The 21,925-nt window shown below is 46.7% G+C and overlaps 1 protein-coding gene across 3 annotated transcripts in view; it reads left to right on the top strand.

Moving 5' to 3' along the window:
* The window catches only part of ZNF821 (zinc finger protein 821), a 188,592-nt gene that overhangs the window by 94,824 nt on the left and 71,843 nt on the right, over positions 1 to 21,925 (top strand). For all 3 annotated transcript variants that reach the window (XM_086945515.1, XM_086945513.1, XM_086945514.1), the window contains one exon: positions 18,778 to 18,906. In XM_086945515.1, coding sequence (XP_086801641.1) covers positions 18,822 to 18,906 — 85 coding nt within the window. In that variant the 5' untranslated portion in view covers positions 18,778 to 18,821. The remainder of the gene's footprint in view (positions 1 to 18,777; positions 18,907 to 21,925) is intronic.

The raw sequence follows: 21,925 nt of genomic DNA, 5'->3' as shown, positions 1-21,925 counted from the left end.
CTCCGTTTGCTCAGAAACAGCATTGTCTGTTGGAGTCATCAAGGGTTACCCAGCCATCAGAGCAGTTAGTTCAATCGTAGTCTCATCAGCTGTTTTTTCATGGCCTTACCAAAAGGCAGTGAGAGGTAGGTCGGCAGGACCACTTGTTCATACATTATTTCTCCAGAGCCTGCACATCATGTTCCCTCAATATTATTTTTGCTTGCTTGACCAACAGTTTTGAGGTTAGAGGCTTGGGGATGTCACTTGACCAAATTTCTCGAGCCTCCAAGACATCCAATGCATGGTTTAGGTACTTATGCTAGCTTGTCATGGGATTGTTTATTACTTCCATATGACCTGCTTTACTGTATTATTCTTTTCCTGATTGGTTTTGAGGTAGTAGGTCAGGAATTTTGCCTTTAGTATCAAATGCTGCGAAACCAGGCCATATTCTAGCTGAATTTGGACATGCGAGGTGCAATTAGGCAAGGGAAAGACTCTTCCATAGCAGGTGGATTGTGCCCTGTCTAACCAATTGACACTCTTATCTCTGAATCTCAGTGCTCCATAGGCGATGGTAGGTAATAAATTGCAGGCTATCACCTTTAGGAAGGTCTGTAGAGCTGGATTCACTATTGAATTCTGTAGCTTGCAAAATGCCCATTCCAAGGAGTTTGCTGTTGGTCGAGGATGTGCAAAACAATGCAGCCTCTACAGTCCAGCTCTACCCCCACATATTTGTATGTAGACAATTTCGACTGCACTAATCGAGACCTTAGTTTATGCCACTTCTATCTTTAGATTATTAGCTCTGCAGTAAGAGACAAGTACATTGAAGAGTCTCTGCAGTCCTATCGGTTTCAAATCAACAAGAACCATATCATCTGCATACTGGCGCGACTGAACGCTGGTGCTGGCCATGTTTTTTTTTTTTTTTGGAAAACCTTTATTGTTACTTCAAACAGTTACAAATATGGCCCTACAACCACCATAGCCGGCCGCTAATCAGTTTCATCACAGCAAGTCAGTTAGGACATGACTCGGCAGCCCGGGAAGCTAAGGTACTACAAATTCGGTTGAAACTGGCTATTGAGCATACCAAGCAAATGACAGGATTCTAAAGGCTCCATTTTATAATATAAAAATGAAAGGATCAGGTGCCATACAATAACACAGAGTCACATAAAGGGCTGGCAAAATAGTAGGACATCCACAGTTAGAACGATCTCATTTAGAACAGTGGCGCTAAGGCATACAATTCAGGATAAACAAGCATACAATCACAGTTCGCACCAGTTAAGCGCCCGCCCATTGATACTGATATACTGTAGAAAGTATAGGCACAGATAAGGAAAAATCGATAATAGACACAAGAGTGGACCCACTACACTGACCCGAAAAATGAAGAAACAAAAGAAAAGGAAAGATACGAAAGAGAAAAAAGGCCATAGAAACAATAAAGGCAAACAAAAAAATCCCCTTCCCCAACCCCCCACCTTGCACCCCTGCAGATGACTACGGCCTACCCCCCTAGCAGCGTGCCTGTCGCCCCAAATATCTGAAACCCGAAATATAGGAAGAACGAAGAGATATAAAAGAGGAACTAAACCCCTACACTAAAAGTAGAAATGGAGGAGGGCATTGTCGTACACATTCCCGGTCTCCCCCCACCGCCTTAACAAAGAATCCCCCACAAAGCTGACGCAATCGAGCAGAACACAATAGAAGATTACACCGGAGGACCCTATAAACCCCGCCCGGTCTCCGTTAACCTAATAAAGCAAATCCCGTTACCAATGAAACCACAATAGTAAACCCAAAACAACAGTCTCAGCCTTGACCCCGTCGATCAAACTTGCTGACTCCCTCTGGTAAGTAGAGCTCCATCCACAAATTGTCAAAATATACATAGAAGTTGCCGAAATATAGTCTGCTAGATGGAGAAAGGATGGCAAACCCCAAAGTACATGGCCGGTTCCAACGATGCCCCTCCCCGACTCCAAGGCCAGACACTGTCTCCTCCGCCATCTTGATGAACCAGCTGGGAAGGGGGTGAGACACAATCCAACGCAGTTCACAGTCTCGACCAAAAGTTTCCAGAGTGGGAACAGCAGTTAAATGTTCCACTGGTAGCGAAACCAAGGATTCCGACCATATAGTCGATACACAGATCTCAGCATGTTCAATCAGTTCCACTTCTGTAGGGGCAGGCACAGCTCCATGCACCGGGTCTGAATGCACCGCTGGGGTGTCTATCGGGAGTAGAGCTGGCCGCCGAGTCCCGAGCGACGAATCAGGTTCCGGTCCCAATCGCCGAATTCCATCTGCTGCCGACATCAGTTTACAGACCTGGGCCTCCATAGTCACCTGAAGTGCCTCGAGGGCTGCCAGCACTAACCGCAATGACGGGCCGCACTCAGCCCGCTCCGCCGGGTCTCGCATGACATCAGGCATAGTGATCCCCTCGGAGAGCCGCTCTCCCCGGGGGAAGATTAGGCGGAGCAGGGATGAACCGTGAGGGACAGATCGTCAACATGCGTTTGTGCGCGCCAAGTCCCCAACCCAAAGGCACCGGCGATGCGAACACTAGGCCTCCGGGTCAGGGACCCCCGCCACACCGCCTCGGGCGTCACTCGTCTCCTCACCTTCGATACGAGACCAGACAGCAGATCGGCAGCAAAGCAGTCCAAAAGATGTCGAAAGTTCCATGGACCTGACCCTGCCGCCCTCACCAGTCCGCTGTTGTTCAACTGGGACCCGGCTGGACCAGCACTCGAGACCCCGGCTTCCAGACTGGGTTAGGCCTCGAGTCAAACCTCGACATTACTCCACTCCACAATGTCGGAAAAGTCTCGGGATTGCTCCATCGGACTGCAGATTAGTTCATAGACACGGACATGGGGCGGAATATCAGGATAGATGACAGGATCTTCAAGCGAAAGATGGAGGTCGGCGGAGCCGGGAGACTAAGCGGCCAACTTGTTTGCTGTCGTAGCTCCTCCTCCGGTGCTGGCCATGTTTGGTGGAAATGCCCTCTTCTTCTCAAGGTGCTCTGTGAAATCTACGAAGTACAGAACTAATAGTAGTGATGTTAGTAGGCAGCCTTGCTTAAGGCCTCTAGTAGTCCTGATTTTTGCAGTGGTGGCCCACCTGGCGCTGACTTTTATTTTTACCCAGGTGTTGGAATACATCGCTATAATGGCTTTCAGTAAATGGGGTGAGATGCCCAAGGCATTCAACTTTGACCAGTGTCTTGATCTTGAGACACTATCGCATGCGGGATGAAACTCTAGAAATGCTGTATAGAGGGCCTTGCCCTTGGAGGCCACGGCTACTTCACTCAGATAAGAGATGCAGGTTAGGTTATCTTCGATATGGCAACCCTATTGGAAGCCTGTTTGACTGGGAGGGGGGGTCAGCTTTTTTTCTGCTGCCCAGGTTTGTAGTTCCCTATTAAGAACGTTGGCCTAGCACTTCCCGGACGTGTCCAGGAGTGCGATCAGGCAATAGTTCTCTGGGCATGAACCAGAATCTTTTTTGTACAAGGGAACTAATAGTGAGCCTTTCAGTAAATCTGGTTGCCGATAGAAAATACTCTTGAAAAGGGGAGAGGGGGAAACAGCATTACTGAGGCCCATTGAGTTGGGTTCCATTTGTATGTCACGGTCGAATGTCACCTTGGCCTGGGGCTCTATTTGAGCACATTGCTTTGATGGCTGTCATCACTTAGTCCGAGCTTATTGATGTATTTTCCATTTGGTCTGGGTTCAGTGATGTAGTTTCCGTGTTGATGTAGAATTTCCATTCAGTGGGTGTGATATTAGCCGTAATCCCCTGCTGTTTTAGGGCAGGGCTATTATAAATCCATAGACCTAATTTCCTCTGGTGTCCGGATTTTATCGGTCCACCTTCTTGCTTCATAATCTCCTTTTAGGGTGAATAGGAATTTCCTGTATTTTAATCTTATTGCGACAAACCGGTTCCGCAGCCATCTATTTTCCTCCTTATCACGACTGAGGTATTTCAGGACTTTATTTAGTTGTTGTTTTAAGGCACAGGTATTGAGTTCCTACTGCAACTTTTACTAGTTTTACTTTTGCCCAGCCCAAGATCTTCGCTGGTGGCCTTCTTTACAAGGGCTCCATCGTTCTCCTTTAAGTAGGAGAGACCCCCAGATGTTTGATTTCAGTTTTTCATTTGGTTGTTTTTCTCGAGATCCCCACTAGGAACTGACCCACTCTGGTCCCCTGCCCTGCTCGATCCTCCATGTTCCATTTTATTTTATTAATGGGCTCAAGTTTTTCTTGCCTTCTAATTAGATTTACTTTGGATCGACCGGGTCTTCGCATTTGAAGATTGCATGGTTGCTCGCCAGGGAGGAGCAATTTCAAATTTGCTTATATACTGAAAGTGGGCTATGGACAGCCACATGTAATACAGGAAAACAGAAAGAATGTTTGTTAGCAGCTGGTGCGTCTGACAGAAATCTACTATTTAAAATGTAGGGACCTAGCTGATTTAAGGTGGCTGCTAGAGCTTCACCTTGATTATCAGACCTTTGGTATTGCATTTTGATTGGCGTACTATCCCATATTTCATCCTCCAGGTCTATGAGAGTATTATTTGTTTCTACACACATTAAGTTGGTATTAATGTCTCCCATGATGACCCACATTGCATCCGGGTGCAATATTTTTAGATTTCTCAGTATTGGGAGCAGTGTTGTCAGGGTTGACTCTCTTATCTTAGCAGGATGAAGGTAGATGCACCCTATGATGAGAGATAGCTTGGACCTCCCTCTTCCACTTCCTGAGGCATGACCCTCCTACCTGTGATGCTGTTGCCAAAGCTTCATAAGTTGTGAAGTCATGCCAGGGGGATGAGTGGAGTGCCCATGTTTCTTGGAGCGCTATAGTATCTTCGTAAGTTTGCAATTGTGGTATTCTTTATTTCAGAATCCGTTAGACCTCTTATGTTCCATGAGCTGATTTTCAATTTGGTCCGTGCTGTCTGATTCCGTGTGTTAGGGCCAGGTACTTAATGCTTTTGATAACCATGCCTAATCCCTGTTTGGCTTGCCGCGCTGTGCAACGGAGGCCGTCCCCTGCACCGCATGCCCTTTATTGTTAGCTCGCCTTCTAAAACTTCGGGAGGTCGGCTTCTCTTTTTGATGCCCCTTAGTACTGAGTCATAAGTGTTCTTTTGTCTACTTTGTCCTAGTTGTTCGTGGCCTAGTGTTTTGTTGGAGTTTGCTTCTGTCTGTATGAGAAAAGCTGGGTATCTGGTCACTGTAGGTTGTGTCACTTTTATTCCCCATTTTTCAGTACAGTTACTGGTGTGCTACTGGTAAAGATAATTTTGGTACGTTTGTTGATCCCTCCACTTTTGGGGAGGGGGATGGGGTGGAAGACCACAGCATCGATCAGTGTCAGCGGAGCTAATGTAACCTGGTAGCTTGGTGCAGAGTTTCACAATATTTCCTCTATTGAAGACATCCCACTTGTCTCTAGGGACGTATTATGGGCAGAGTACTATTTTGTGGTCTGATTCGGTCTTAGAAATCAGCCTGCTGCTTTGAGTGTTGCCGGCCCCATATTCTAAACTGAGGGTCCTCCCCCCACATTTTTGTTCAGGTTAATCTTGCTTCTTCGGTTCTGGACTAGCTCTTTTTTGGAGATCCACATCCTTCCCTGGACATCAGGAGGTTCTCTAACTCTTTTGTGTAGTTCTCCCTCTTGCCCTGTGCCGACTGAGTGTTTCAGTGGGTGCTCCAGAACCTAGGGGGTTTGGAATTGTTTGCGTCCCAACTGTAGATTTATTTGGTACTATTGGTCTGTTGTCCATTTGTTGATTTGCCTATTCTGTGAGGGGCGGTGGATTGAAGTGTGGTTCTATCAAGGTTTCCTGTTTTGATCTACATTTTACAGTGTCTTTTTCTGCCTTCCCTGGGTGTTTCCTTTCAAGTTGGCTTGAAATCCGTATTAGCTTCAGAACTGGACGGGCTGGTTGTTCCCTTGGGCTCTTGTTTATCTTGCTGTAAGCATTGCAGGAGATTTAATCTTCTGTTTTTGTTGCCTTTGTTAATTTGTGCAATCTTTTTTTTGTTTTTCCTTGACAAGGGTACTTACGCTACCTCCGGTGCGTTGGTATCACTTTTCGGTGTTCTATTTTGTAGATTTGGTGCAGTTGCAGGCATTGGATCTGGGCCCTGATGATGTTTGTCGCTGCCTATGGTAGTCTGATTAACTAATGGTTCAGTTTGTTTAAAATTCGTGTGTCTTAGCTGCCCCCTTTCTTCCTATGGCTCTTCCACCGTACTTAGCTCTATTAAAGAGATTGGAGCACCCACTGGGGTACTACAGCTTCTGGGGCTTGCTGCCTTGCTGCTGGGCAAGGGCACTTGTGGTGCCGGCTTCCATAGCTTCTCTTTGCGGATCCTCAGTCAAAGTGGTCATCATGCCTGAGTGAATTTCTGGTGTTTCCGTTAGTGGCCTGCATGCGCACATGCTTTGCTTTAGCCCCATTTGTACTGAATCCTGAACGCTAACAATTAGGTTGTTCCAGCCTTCCAGATTGCCATCAATTCTTGTGATTCGAATGGTGACGTCTGTAGGATGGAATTTGCACCTCTAATTTATTTGCATGCAGCACTGCAGCGTCAGCCATGGTATCTAGTGTTTCATTGATTTTTGCCAGCACCTCTGTTTGCAGCGAGACGGCGGGCCTCACATCCACAGTGTCTGAGTTCCGATCTGGGTTCATATCTAGCTGCTGTTGTTGTTGTTCAATGAATTGTACTTGAGAAGTTTGAGCACCAGCTCGACAATGAACACCTTTCACCATGCTGATCTGCGTGTATGACATCTGATTCACTTCTCTCTCATCTTTCACGTCTCCTGTTCCTGCCTTCCCCACAGGCTGAGGGGGTATTTCTGGGGGGTTATTTTCATTGCTGGGCGCTGTTTGGCTTTTCGAATATCCTATTTTAAAGTGCAGTGCTGCTTGACTTTTTGCCTTTTTGCTGTTTTCTGAGGTTGCTGGTGCACTTGTGCTTGACATAGCATGGTGCTTAATGTTCTCATTTTCGCTGTGGCTTACTGAGAAAGTCTTCGCTGTAGTAATGGCAATGCCTTTTTCTCTTGCTCCGTTGCTTTCTGTCCTATCCTTATGTGCACCGGCATTGACTGAGGAATGTTACGAGTGATCTGCTGGGGCTTGCGAGGTGGAGCAGGAGGAGGCTGTTGGAGGCACATATGCCTAAAGACAGATGTCCTTCTTCCACTCTTTTTAAAACCCTTTTACCCTCTTGCCTGAGCCTAGGCCTGGGGCTGGGGCGGGGGGGGGTACCTGGGCCCAGCTTCATTTAGGCTGGACTAGGCTGGGCTGATGCAGCAATATGCAGGCTGTGTTTGTAGCTGGTGCTGGTGCTGGTGTGGGTCCAATCGAGCTGACCCCGCCCCCACCCGTGCAGTTCTTGCTCCTCTTGAAAATCTGCCCATCGGTCTGCCGAGCCATCAGCCCGCCCCCTTCCCTCCCAATCGTGTTTGTGTGCTTGTGGTGCGGCCCCACTGAGCTGGCCTAAAGGGCCGGTGCAATACAGCTGTCCGGGTGCCTGATGAATAGCTGCGGAGGCCACGGGGCAGCGAGCCACAGTGGTAGCTATCAGGCACCAGCGACTTTACAAATTACGGCGGCAACAACAACCGTGACACACAACTCTGCTCTGCATAGCGTGACGTAGCTCTTCCTGCTCCAACAGTCAACCAGAAATGACGGAACCAGGGCATTTGTATCTCGACATGGTCTTAATTTTTTAGAGCACTTCAAGGATAGAGGAGTCACCAGCCATCTGGAAATCTTTCTGTCTTTCATGCTTCAACACACTATTAAGGCTCAAAACCCTTATTCCCAGAAAGGTCTCCTGAATCTGTACAGTTAAGCACAATTTCAAACCCATCTCCCTCCTCCCCTTCCCAAGCAAGGTAATCGAGAAGGCCATCAATGCTCAACTCTCCACATTCCTAGAAGTAAACCACGTCTTGGACACGTCCCAATCCGGCTTCTGAAGCAATCACAGCACGGAGACCCCTCTCCTCGCTGTCACCGACGACATCCGCTCCCTCCTCGACTGGGGCCTCAACCTACTGGACTTCTCGGCCGCCTTTGATACCGTCTCTCCCCGCACCCTAATCACCAGACTCCACAACGACGGCATCCGCGACAAGGCACTGGACTGGATCTACTCCTTCCTCACCGGCTGGACTCGGCGATATCAGACTTCCCCTGTTCCTCTCAGAACACACAGAGATCATCTGCAGAGTGCCCCAGGGTTCCTACCTCAACCCCATCATCTTCAACGACTACATGGCCCACCCCGCATCCATCATCAGAAGCAACGTCTCCTACGCCGACGACACCCAGCTGATCTTCTCCCTCATCAACGAACCCAAAACCAACTTCCAAAGAGGAATAAAGAACATTGCTACCTGGATGAAAGATAGCTGCCTCAAGCTCAACTCGAACAAGACTGACGTACTCATCCTGGGACCCCCTCTTCAGCCTGGGACAACTCTTGGCTACCAGCCGCTCTGGGATCCCCTCCCACCTGACAGACCATGCACGCTATCTCTGCATCATATTGGACTCACCATTCACAATGAACCGCCTAATCAATGTAGTTTCCTCAGACCGCTTCCACAAGCTCCGCCTGCTTCGAAAGACATTCAGATGGATACCCTCAGAATCCAGAAAGACGGTCACACAAGCATTCATCACCAGTAGACTCGACTACGGCAATGCACTCTATGCCGGCGTCACCCAGAAACAGCTCAAGAAACGACAAAATGTCCAAAACGCCGCAGCCAGACTCGTCCTTGACATGCCCCACTGCAGCAACACCTCCGACAACTACACTGGCTCCCAGTCAAAAATAGAATCACCTTCAAGCTCCTCACACATGGCTCCAAAGCTCTCCATGACGAAGGACCAGCATACCTGAACCACTGCCTCGCATTCCACGTACCCTCCAGACAGTTCCGCCCAACTCACCCTAACCTCTGTCCACAGGATCCACAAGACCTTAATCGGAGGACGATCCTTCTCCTACCTTGCCCCAAGACCTGAAACACCCTGCTCCTTCACCTCAGGCAATTTGGTCGCTGAATCAATTCAAGAAGGACCTCCAGACCTGGCTCTTCGAATGATCCTACACCCACAAGGACCAGCAGCCCCCCCCCCCCCCCCCCCCCACACACCGTTCAGCACCTAGAGACCCTTACGGGTGAGTAGCCCCTCTCTACAAGCCCCTGATTGATTGATTTATTGATTGATAATACAGTAGCCAGAAGCTAGGTGGTTAAGCTTTACTGCATGTTTAATAGCATTAGAATAGCAACAGATATCCCAGCAATACAGTTTTGGGAAATTAGACATGGGAGGCCAGTGATCAATAAATGGAGGGAATGCAGCCCCTAGACTGTATCTATCTCCATATATTAAGGCACAAACTAGAACATTTTAAATTTCTACATCTCTTGTACTTCACGCTGCTGTAGTACACAGGCTGGATCCGAATACGGATCGTGCCTGTTGCAGATGTCAAAAAACCTTCATGCTGACTTTCTCCTTCTGTCATGCCTATGACATAGTGCTAAATGCTTTCGCTGGAAATTTTTCTGATCATGTCACATATACATTTTGATGCCACAGAATACCTGATGGTGTCCTTACTGGGTTACTTAGCATATTTATCCGAACCAGTACACAGGCTCAGCGCAAATCTGTTTGTGTTTGCAAAACACCAAGTTGCAACGAGCCACAAGCAAAGGACTGACTACATTATGAAACGTATGCTACCCTACAGCCTTAGGTGGCCAGGCCTCCAGATATTTGGACTTCCCTCCATATGTACTTTTTTTTTTTTTTGCACTGTTAAATAGCACAAACTCGACCCGAATGTATTGCAGCGCTTTACATGAGCACCCGTTATGTTATACAAAGATGCATTCATTTTTAGGCACAGGGAGATTAAATGATTTGCCCATAATCACAGGCTGGTGAGCTGACGCTGAGACTCGAACCTGGTTACCCAATTCCAAAGTCATCGGCTCTGACTGTTAAGCCACATCCTCTCCCCTAATACCTTATAGAATATAGGTGATGGGTAGATTAGACTTGCAGTGTGGGTGAATGTAGATATCTGTGTGACTGCCGAGATAATGCTACAGTATAGGTCGGCTAATTTTCCTGGGTGTCTGATGGGTGGTCCTTTACTGTCTACTAGGTATATGTTACCACTTTTTAATTAGAAAATGTATACAGGAGTCGAGTAGTGAAGCACACTGTCAGTTGGAACTGTGAGTTGTAAATTTTTCTCCAGTTGCTGTAACCTTTGTGAAATATATCATTAAAAAAGACAAAAAAGCAACCGACCTTTGCAACATCCAGACTTCTAACCAATGATCATTGCTTCAGACAAAGGTTGTATTACATCACAGATCAGACAAGTTCTGTATTAAAGCAAAAAAAAGAAAACAAAGCCTCTGCCTGGCTTAATGAGGGGCAGAGATGAATCTTCCCGCAACCCCCTCTCCACCAACAAAACAGGCCATCACAAAGAGTATGGTACAGAGTTGTCCAAGGAGCATGAGGCGAATTTCTGAGCCCAATGAAGAACTATGTTAATATTAGACTTCAGGTAGTTTGACAGGTTGCGCATTACATCTAACACAACAGGGTGAGGAGGGTAAAAGGCAGTAAGTACAACCTCCTAATAGCTACACAAACACAAAACAACTGTCTGCCTATATCTGGGGAATGGCAAAATGAAAGAGAGGTTACCAGGTGAGAGAAGTCTCATTGTTTAGGTACAGAAGCCCTCACCCACCCAATGGGTGGCATGCTTCATCATTGGGCCCCTCCTGGCACCTCTCCGATGGAGTAAATGCAAGCTACGCTACCCCTGCTATGATTGATTGATTAATTGAATATCTTAGATTTCTATAGTAAATAAATACTTGAAATGGAAAGGTCCATGTTTTAAGTTGGGTGAAGTAGGATGTTTTATTTTATTGTATTTTGTATTATTCAAGTATCTGGTGTGTAAAAACCACACCGGCTGTGATGTATTTTTTTTTTAATAATCAATTTTATTAGCATTTTGAAAGACAAGCAAACAAAATGACAGCACACAGCTTACATGGTAAGTCAGAAGCCATTTCCAACAGACAGTAGAATCCACAATCACGGCTGGAGTATTAAAGCACGTCACCCAACTGAGAAACATTATTACATGGGAGAGCCAGCGCAAGTAGATGAAAACAGTAGATTCAACCATTTGCCCCAAACCTTGTAGAACTTCGCTGGACAGCCACAAGCCTCGAAGAGGGGTTCCTCCTGGGCAGTGCACCAGTCCACTCCCTGTCGCCACTTTCTCAGGGTAGGGGGGTAGGCCTGAGCACAGGCCTCCGCAATATCTCGCTTGGCCACTGCGATCGCCGTACCCAGAAAGTGTTTGTCTGCCCTAGAGCCGTCCAAGCCATCAAACACGCCCAGAAGAAGACGTAGGGGATCCTGGGGGACCTGCCAACCCAGGGTCTGCGTGAGCTTGGATTCCACCCTGGACCAGAATGGGGCAACGCCTGGGCACAACCAGACCATGTGGTAAAAGTCAGCCGGAGCCCGGCCATATCGTGTGCAGTCCAAGGCGGGGCGCAGACCTGCCCCGTGTAAGTGCTCGGGAGTAAGATAGGCCATGTGAAGGTAATAGAGTTGAATGAGGCGGAGTTTGGAGGAGGTCGTAAGGGTTTTGGGAGCCATAAGGGCATCGCGCCAATCCGCCTCCTCTAGCAGGCCCAGCCATCCCTCCCAGCGGGCCCGCAGCGAGTTGTGATGTATTTTAAATCTATGCAAAAACCAGCAACCGCACATCTTTGCTTTGTTTAATTTTCCCATATTTACATGTGCCAAACACAAAATGTCTCTGAAGCCAGCCTGATGAACCAGAGAACCCCCCCATCTTTCTGTCGTACAGAGAAAAGGTGAAAGTAGAATATATAAAGTCCATTATAGGACCCAAATATATTTCGTGGTGTGACTACCCTTAGAACATGAAGATTCTGGAATTATACAACATTGCAGAACCAATTTATGCAATAAGGTTTGCGCAATTAGGTAACAAGAGAAAGAAAAATTATGAGTTTGAAGGAAGATTATGCATTATGTTCTCTATCATTATCTAGCTATTTTGACACACGGAATTATTCATATAAAGTGGATGTTAATGATTCTGAAAATTCTGATTCGCTTAAGAAATCAAATGTACTTGCATTTAGCACATGCTACTCAAAATGCTACAAAAGTCACAAAGAATTAAAGATTTGTCTGACAGAGGAACACAGTAGCTTAGATTTAGTCCTTTGTATCTCGGAGTGGAATGATTTCTACCGAACGTGTTGCAGTCAGCAGAATTCAAACCTACATATATTCACTTTCTGCAATGCATTGTGTGCTCCTTTTAGTCTGTCCATTGATGGATTATTTTAAAACCTGTTTATAGGAATTTAGTGCCAGCGTCCTTTTCTACATCCTCTTGAGAGCCTGTTTAAGCATTACTTTCAAGCACGAAAACCCCCCTGCAGAACAGTGGTGTGCCTTACATATTTATAAGACACACAATTGATGGACGTAATGCAGAACACATCAAAACATTCACCCCCAGTCAAGAGATTTGGGTTAAATCCATCATTCTTTTGCTCACCATGCCACCCCAGTTTAGACCTGGCCATATGCAAATCAGTCTTGACCCTGTGTCTCACGGGAACAGTCCAGCCCAAACTGCCAAGCCAGGTCCTCCCTGGACCGGAAACAAGCATCCTAGGAGCGGTTTCGGGGTTTCACCCCTCTTCAGCTAGGATAGCTAGATTCCAGTAGCACAGTGAGCCCAGGACCCACGTCTGGGCATACCTGGCGCACTTAGGGCGAGAAAGCAAAAGACACACAATTGATGGACGGAATGCAGAACAAATCAAAACATTCACCCCCAGTCAAGAGATCTGGGTTAAATCCATCATTCTTTTGCTCACCATGCCACCCCAGTTTAGACCTGGCCATATGCAAATCAGTCTTGACCCTGTGCATCATGGGAACATCTCCCTGCTGCCCTTTCTGGGAAAAATCATTGAAAAGCACACTAACAAGCATTTGTCCAACTTCCTGGAAAATCGGGAAGCCTTGATCCTTCACAGTCAGGTTTTAGGCCGAAATATAGCACCGAAACGGCCTTGCTGTCGATAACGGATGATCTCCGCATGTACCAGGACAGGGGTTTCTCCGTTGTCCTGGTGCTACTGGATCTATCGGCAGCGTTCGATACCATCTCGCATAACATCTTGATTGAACGACTGACTGTGAATGGACTCGGTGGCAAGGCACTGGACTGGATAAAGAGCTTTCTCTCCGACCGCACCCAATGTGCCATGGGTGATTTCAGGTCGGATGAGGTTAAGATCACCAAGGGGGTGCCACAGGGCTCGTGTCTGAGCCCAACTCTTTTTAACACCTATGTGGCCCCCCTGGCAGATATAACAAGAGCCTTTGGTTTCTGTCCAGTGTCCTATGCTGACAACACTCAGCTGCTTTTTCCCTTTAAACTACTAACTCCGGAGGTTATACAATCTTTCTCCGAGGGGATGAAAGCAGTATCCCAGTGGATGTCTTCCAACTTTCTTCAGTGCAATGTTGGTAAGACTGAGGTGATGCTTTTCGGTGAGGCTAAGGTTCAATGGTCCCCTGATTGGTGGCCCTGGACCTAGGTCCAGTTCCCGAACCAAAACAAATAATCAAGAACCGTGGGGTACGGTTGGAGCCAGAACTGACTATGAAACAACATTGAAATCACCACGGTGGGATCCTGTTTTCACGTGATAGGCCTCCTCCGTAGGATATTCCCGTTCCTTCCGGACTCCATTAGAAGAACTCTGGTTCAGGCTCTAGTGATCAGCCGACTTGATTATTGTAATGGTCTTCTGGTATCTGCCAATGAAGAGGTACTAGACCGACTGCAAGTGGTGCAAAACACAGCAGCCAGGCTAGTCCTCAATGCCCCCCCCAGATCTCCTTCTAAACCTCTGTTGGATAAACTTTATTGGTTATCCATACGCCAAAGAGTGAATTTCAAGACCTGCTGCATTATGCATAAAGGTTTACATGATTTGGGACCTGCCTATCTGGCTAATAAATTTGTTCCATACGTTCCCACACGCACACTCAGGTCAAGCGAACAGTTGCTGCTGAGGGTACCTAAGATCAGCAGGACTAGACTGGGTGGTAAAGCTCTATCGGTGGTGGGTCCTATCTTATGGAACGGTCTTCCCCTCCAACTGAGACAGTGTTCCGACCATTTCTCCTTTATAAAGCAGCTGAAAACCTTCCTGTTTAAGCAAAACTAGCTGAGTTACGACTTTTAAAGCCCAATTGTTCTATACGTTCTGGTGCGGTGCCATGGTCATTGTCCTTATTTATGCTTGTTTGCTGTCTCTGAGCGCGGAGATACTCCTTCGGGAGTTTATCCTAGCGCTTTACAAACCCGCAAATAAAATAAATAAAACAGTCCAGCCCGAACTGCCAAGCCAAACTGGAATGGCATGGTGAGCAAACAAAACAATGGCTTTAGGCCCAGATCTCTGTACTGGGGTGAATGTATGACATTGTTCTGCATTCTGTCCATCAACTGTTGTTTTTGCATCTGTCACCCCGAGTGGGACGGGTATGCTCAGACGTGAGTCCCGTGCTCTCCATGCCACTGGAATCAAGCTATCCTGGCTGAAGAGTAGTGAAACCCCGAAACCGGTCCTAGGATGCTTGTTTCCAGTCCAGGGAGGACCTGGCTTGGCAGTTCGGGCTGGACTGTTCCCATGAGGCACAGGGTCAAGACTGATTTGCGTATGGTTGGATTCAAACTGGAATGGCATGGTGAGCAAAAAAATGTTGAATTTAGGCCCAATCTCTGTACTGGGGTGAATGTATGACATTGTTCTGCATTCGGTCCATCAACTGTTGTTTTTACATATTTATAAGGCAAGTGTCTCCCTGTGAGGCATTTTCAGATTCAAGACAGCCGGCATTTAAAAAGAAACAAAACAATGTTTGGAACATTAATAAATGTTGAGAGTCCTTTTGAAAGGACTCCTTCCACAGCATTGCAGATTTCTTCGAAGCATATCTGTTTTGGCTACAACCAACATTTCTAATCTGCAGATTATTCAGTGGATTGTGTAACACAAACCAAAAATTCATAATCATGAAGAAAATAGATGTAAAATAGCACAATTGCACTGGTCCTTCAGTTTGCCAATGTGTGCATTTTCCCCAACTTGCAATTATTTATATTGTTACTCTTGCTAAAGTCAATGAGTAAATAGTTTGAAAAATACATTTTTGTCCTATACATCAATAAGACATCTATCCATAGCTCAGTGCTCCAGAAATCACCCAATGTTGAGACCAGTAGCAGGCGCTAATTCCTGTCGCGCAGCATTAGAGGGGATCCCATTTGATATTTCTGGCTTAAAATTTAGACTTAATCGAGAGAGTTCACTACTGTCCAGGAACCTCATAATAATATTATAGGCAACTGGTGCTCTTTTATTTATTTATTTATTTAAAACATATTTTTATTGGCATTTAATGTAATCACAGATGAACAGATACAGTCATTACTATCTTTCGTTCTTCCATTTTACTACAGTTCATCAAACTAGCAGTAGACCCGGATCCATTGCACAGTATTCGGTCTCACCATCTACCCTACTCGGCTAGGGTTCACAACACACGCATTATAAACAGTAATGCTTAATATTCCTGGTTCCTGCTGTGCTAATAAAATTCTACCTGCTCCAGTGTATTCTCCAAATTCGTGTATCTTTAAGTATCTGATAGTCCAACTCATCTCAAGTAGGAGCTCCAACGGGGGGATCTCCTGTGTAGTGTCTTTTAAACTTAACTATCAATGAACATATGCATGGTTGTGTACTATCTTCCAACATCTGAGAAAAAACAATCAGGGTGAGCATAACATTTGTTGGGCGGGGATCAGGGAGCAGTCTAGTTATCAGGCAACAGTCCCACTCACCCCGAGCACAGCAGAATGTGGAGAGGGCCCGAGGAGTACCCACCATCCCTGCTCACCATTTCTACAGCAACTCACCAGGCCCGCCCCCTAATCTCCATCACTCTCGCTACCTGTTATTATCCATTATTAAGGTCTGTCTCTCTGATCTAACTCCCCGGCTACAGGCACTTATCCTTCACCTGTCCCTCTCCAGGTGTTCCCAGGCATCCAGGATCCCACTCCAGTGCTCCGCAATGGGCACTTGCGATGGCCTCTTGTCTCCTCCCTGGTTAAGGCCCTCCCCTCCTCTCCTGCCCAATTTGCCACATCTTGTTTCCAAGCCCCCACCACTGGACCGGTAGCGGACTTCCAACACATGGATATCCTCCTCCAAATCAATAAATTGTAACATTATTAATAATTTTTCGGACCACACGCTAGTGAAAAAGGAACTTTATGGCAACCTACATAAGTAAAGCACTTGTAGGAAAGTGGGCACTTGGAAACAGTCCAAAAGGAAAGAGAAAAAAAAGATGGTGATTAAAACCCCACTCCTTGGGAAGTGTGGCTCAATGGTTAGAGCGGCAGACCTTGATGCAGAACGCCTCGGCGGGATCGGGCTTAAATTCCTCTGACCGGATATTCTCGCCTCAGTGCCGAATCTAAGCATGGGCCCCATGGGCCCCACGCTGCAACTCTGGGCAATAGCTTGCTTAGTCTCCACAACGGCCCACAATGCACAAGGTATGCCTGGTTTCACCATGGGATGCCCAGGAGTGGACACCTCACAAGGAAAAGCCAGGAGGGGTTCCCTTGTGGTAGGAGTACAAGCGCCGGGTTACTGTTCGCGCTATACAAATACAACACATTTACATTTTCCCACTAAACCTAATAAGCAAATCAAGCAAACATTGTCAAAGCCAGTTGGTCTGATCATGGAAATCCATGCAATTTTTTTTTTTGCAAGCATATACCACAGAGAGAAAAAGATGAAAAGATATAGCCTAAGCATGGCTGCTATATACTTGCATTAAAAGTGTTACACTTAAAATTGCAGACAAAATAAATAGCTGGTATTTAAAGTGAATATAACACTAAATAACATAAAAGGCACAATTTAAAGCAGCTTTGTCATTGAAGAGAAAAGAACTGTTTAAGGCTGACATTAACCTTGTGCTCCGGTTTTGTGAGGCCACTCAAAGAATTGTGAAGCCATTCAGATTGAAGGGAGCCAGTAAGTAGAGAGGGTTGAGTCATAGCCCCGTGCTGTATGCTGCGGTGGGCAGAATCAAAACGTGAAATACAATTTAACAGGCCGGTGGATGAAACCCTCAGACTAAAAGCCCATCAAAGTATGTGTATTATATTACATTTTTGGTTTTCGGAAAACTAATACTTTCTTGACAGCTAAAGCTGTCTCAAAGGCCAGGCATAAAAGAGATTCTCTGGAAAGATTTATATTCTTTAAAAAAAATTTTTTTTAAGGGAGATCCTTTTTGGGTCTTGCTTAGGCAGTGCTTGCACTGTCTCTTTGAGACATGCTGTATTCAGGATATGGGCATGAAGCTCCTCCCACTTTCCTCTCATCTTTGTAATTGACTCCTGTCCTTTGTAAACTGGGGCTTTTCATTGGTCAATAGGCTTAGTAGTCCCTCCTTAGAACTCCCTTTTCTCTTCTTGTAACCTCCCATGAGGACACCCTTTGTTACATGTGTTGTTACTAGATACGGTTAATCGCAGACTCGCAGAATTATTTTCTTATATTGCTTTGTCCGGGCTGCTGATGCAGGCAGGACATGCTCTCCCGCAATGCTTTTTATACCCAGCGCGGCACTCCTCGGCTGTCATAATGGCAGCCGCGCCTTTATTTTGTTATTTGCAGTGCCCAACATGACCGCTTGCCTTTTTTCTGTTTATTGTTTACTTTTGTTAAAATGCCAGCACCCGCGCTTCAGCTTAAAAAATCTTAAGCTAAAGTGCGGGTGCTGTGACTGCTTCAAAATTAAAGAATGCTATGAGAGCATGTGCTGGGATTGGCCTGAGCGGACTGAAAAGACGCTCGCTCAGGCACAGGGAGTTTGTGCAGTGTCTGTAACCCGGCTGTTAAATACAGCCGGGTTAGAGAAACATAAGTGCGCATGTGTGTTTGGCCGGCCTGAGACGACGGGCAAACATACATGCGCACTTAGAGGGTGATCATAGCACTCCTCCTCCCTGCCCCCATGCTCCGGCCGCCCTCACTCCCTGCCCACGCTGGCTGAGACAGTTGCTTGAAAATAAAACGATAATTAAATATATTTTAGCTGCTGGCGCTGAGCCAGTGGGACTATGCTCCTACGCCATTGCGGAGGAGCTGCTCCTGACGACTTTTAAGATTAATTTTTCAGGGCCCCATAGTTGCTTCCATAGTGTATTAGGCGAAAACCCAAAGGGGCTGCTTTTAACCTTATCTGCGCCTGTCAAGAGTTGAAACAGCCACCATTGTCACATATTATTCCTGGATATTAGTGCTCTTGTTCTGTTTAAGTCTGTTTTCTTCTAATAACAGGCTCCAGATCTGTTTATTTTCTTCCTCAATTTACTCCCATGTTGTTGGCAGTGAATGGAGGTCCGTATTGAATGCTGATGAAAAATGAAGTTGGCTTTTATAAAATTCGATGTGTATTGATTACCTTTTATGCTCTTAGGGGAACAGGTTTTTGCTGGATTGGGGGTGCATGCACGACAGGCAATGATGAAAAACGAGTTTCCAGGACCCAATGGGGATCAGCAAAATGTCACGTCTTCACACTTGGAGGATCCAGATCTAAGCAGCAGTGAGTATGAAGCATAAAGTGCCAGTAATTTGATGATATGTATTTTCAGAGCTAACCTTGAAAAATGTCTGTGTACGTCACATGCGTGCGTGTTCATTGTGAAATCATGTCTCTGTGAGCACAGCATTACTGTGCCATGTCCTTAGTCGTGTGTGCAAATCCTGAGTCACTGTGCGTGTTTGTAAATATATTATTCTTGGTAGACTTAGTCCCATCTGCTTCAATCATAAATTGAAGAGTGTCCCAGATTGGGCTGTGTAAACAATATGCACTAGGAATAGGTACAGATTTTGTTTGGTGATGCGATTCAGGATTCGGCCCCTAGTGGTTGGGACAGAGGTTTTTGTCTGGCTTTGCAAAGCTATGCTGCCTTTCCCCAATAATTTTCTTTGACATTCCTTATATCTTTCCTTTAGTGAACTCCACAGTCTGCAAGCCAATCCTAGAAGTCTCACCAGTTAACGTAAATGTAGTTATTAGATTCTACATCTCACACCAGACTGTAAGGTGATTGGCAATGATAATAGCAAGATTATATTCCAAGGGTATAGGCTCTTTACCTGCACTCGTGTGGAGAGACTGACTACTGGCTTTCACTGCTAAAGTTCTGTGTAGTTCATTGTAACTGAGGTTTCTCTCCTGTGTGGAATGTTTTCTGGCATGGGTGTGTTCTCCACTGTGTTCGACATGGTTGATGCTTGTCCATAGGGTCACTGCGCACAGCTTCACAAGATGGTTTATTTCCATGCAGGCTGCCCCCTTGGACCTGCCCAAGTGCCCAAGATATACCTCCCCAAACCTATAACTGCCTGGTTGTTCCTGGGAAGAATTCCTCATCTCTAAAATATATACATAGGTCTATTCCTCCCTCCTCGTCTTGTGTCGTTGGCTTCTCGTAGTAGCAAGAACTCTGTGGATGCAGCATTCTAATTCCAAACTACTCATTGATCTGGGCCACTGTGGACTGGCCTCACCTAGCATTTGTACCCACATGCAAACCCACAAAAATAGGACAGATGGACAAACTGCTCTCCCCGGAGGATTGGCAGTTGTTCCAGACTTCCTGCCTGCACCTCTGTAGAGAGCTAAACACTCCATCTCGTGCTTGTAACTTTTTTTTTACCTGGACGTAGAGGAGACGTTCCTCTCCTGTACAGGGCTAGTGTTTTCCGGCAAACGGCCACTACAACGCTGCCGTTTCACGCAAACTTTTACCACGCATGCATTACAACGTATGCGTTGTTACAACGACAGCCTTTACCATGCATACCTTTACTACGAGATACGTAGTAAAGGCATGTGTGGTAAATGTTAAAAAAAGAAAAAGGGGTCTTGGGGGTCTCCCCCCCCCGCCCAAAAAAAAGCGTGGGATTAAAAAGGGGGGTTGGGGGATCTCCCCCCCCCCCCCAAAAAAAACGCACCTGATGTGCCGAAGCGGAGGCAATCAGCGTTGTTTGAGAGGAAACGGAAAGAAACTTCTGCTTCCTCTTTACAACGTACAATGTCAGCAGGGAAGATGGAAAGGAGACGACGTGAAAAGATAAGGAGAATTTTAGTTTAAAAAAATGATTAAGGGTTAAGGGCAGAGGTAATTATAAGGAGTGGGGGCTGAGGGGTCTTGTAAAGGTACATGGGAGGGGTATAACCTTTACCAAGAGTATGCCCTTACCATGCATACATTTACAACGAAAATCGTTGTAAATCCATGCGTGGTAAAGGAATATTCATGGTAAAGGTTATACGTGGAAAAAGCATTCCATTGTAACGCATGGGTGGTAAAGGCATGCGTTGCAACGGAATGCGTTGTAAGGACATACAACTGTGTTTACCAAGTGTTAGACCTGTCAGCCTTTTGGTAGTCCCTCCTAATTAATTATTTATTTTGTCCCCTTTTTGCCCCTCAAAACCCTTGATTTTTTATGTCCACTGAATTTTTGCGGTGTTGTCCTAGGGGTTAGGTGTTCTTTGCCCTCATGGTCCTTTACCTCTTGGCCTAGGTGTCCTTCCTGACTGAAAACTAGGAGGTATCTAAAATGGTGGCCATTAACTGCCATAACTGCCATCCCTGGAGAAAGACCCATAGGGTAGAATAGAGACCTTCTAGAACCTTCTGGACCCTGCTAGACTTTGGGTGGTCAGTCTATAAAAGACGGAATGTTGGTCAGCCATTTTGTGTGGTCATAGGTGTTGGTGAGAGAGGAGCTGAGGGAGGTGCCTTGAGAACTAAAGTGAGCTGGAGTCCAGGCTGAAGAGTGAGGAGGAGGGCACGCAAGGGAAGATGACCTGATAGCCTCTAAGGGCTGCTTCCTTTCCGTTGGCTGATACCCCCCGCATCCTCAGATCTAACCCGGCAGAGTTTTTGTGGTACCTTTGAGGTTTAAGGAAGGAGTGCCTTTCCTTCCCCCAGCAAGGAACACTGATCGGGACTCAAGTAAGGTAACGAGAAAGTGTGGCTGGGATTACCCTGGTATTGGGCAATTGCGGGGGGGAACGACCGCGGAATCAACCCCTTTGCTGATGGTCTCGGGTGGCAGGCATTGAGACTTCCTCACGGCAAGCCTGGCCGGAGTCTGCCCTGTTTCACCTCCCCTCCCCAACTACGTCTTACTGCGGCAGTAATCTTACCGGAACTGGCCTGTGTTCCAGCGGTGGCCGCTTTTCAAAAGTCCGAGCAGCCCGTCCCAGTCGAGCTGTCAGGGCTCCAGTGAGGTGGGGGGCGTAGCGCTGAGGAGCCGCGAACGGCAGCGCCATCCCGCCACAGCCGCAGCCCAGGGTAACAAAGAGCCGGCTGAGGGGCGGAGCAGGCGCGACCGGGTCTCTGTCGGTGGCCCGCCTGACAGAAGGAGAGGAGAGAGTTGTGGAGGCTGACCCGGCCCCATTAGGGAATCCGACCCGGAAGGGGCGGGCAGGAATAAGGAGAATCAGGCAGGGAGGAGTCGAACCTCCAAAGAGGCGGGAAGTGAGGAGAAGTTGACGGAGTGCTTCGGTGCCTCAAGGTCCAGTGACAGAGGAGGGCCGT

Source organism: Lissotriton vulgaris, chromosome 12, assembly GCF_964263255.1.
Source record: "Lissotriton vulgaris chromosome 12, aLisVul1.2, whole genome shotgun sequence".
In the NCBI taxonomy this organism is placed as follows: domain Eukaryota; kingdom Metazoa; phylum Chordata; class Amphibia; order Caudata; family Salamandridae; genus Lissotriton; species Lissotriton vulgaris.
Note: the sequence above shows the minus strand (reverse complement) of the source record. Positions and strands in the feature narration are given on the sequence as shown.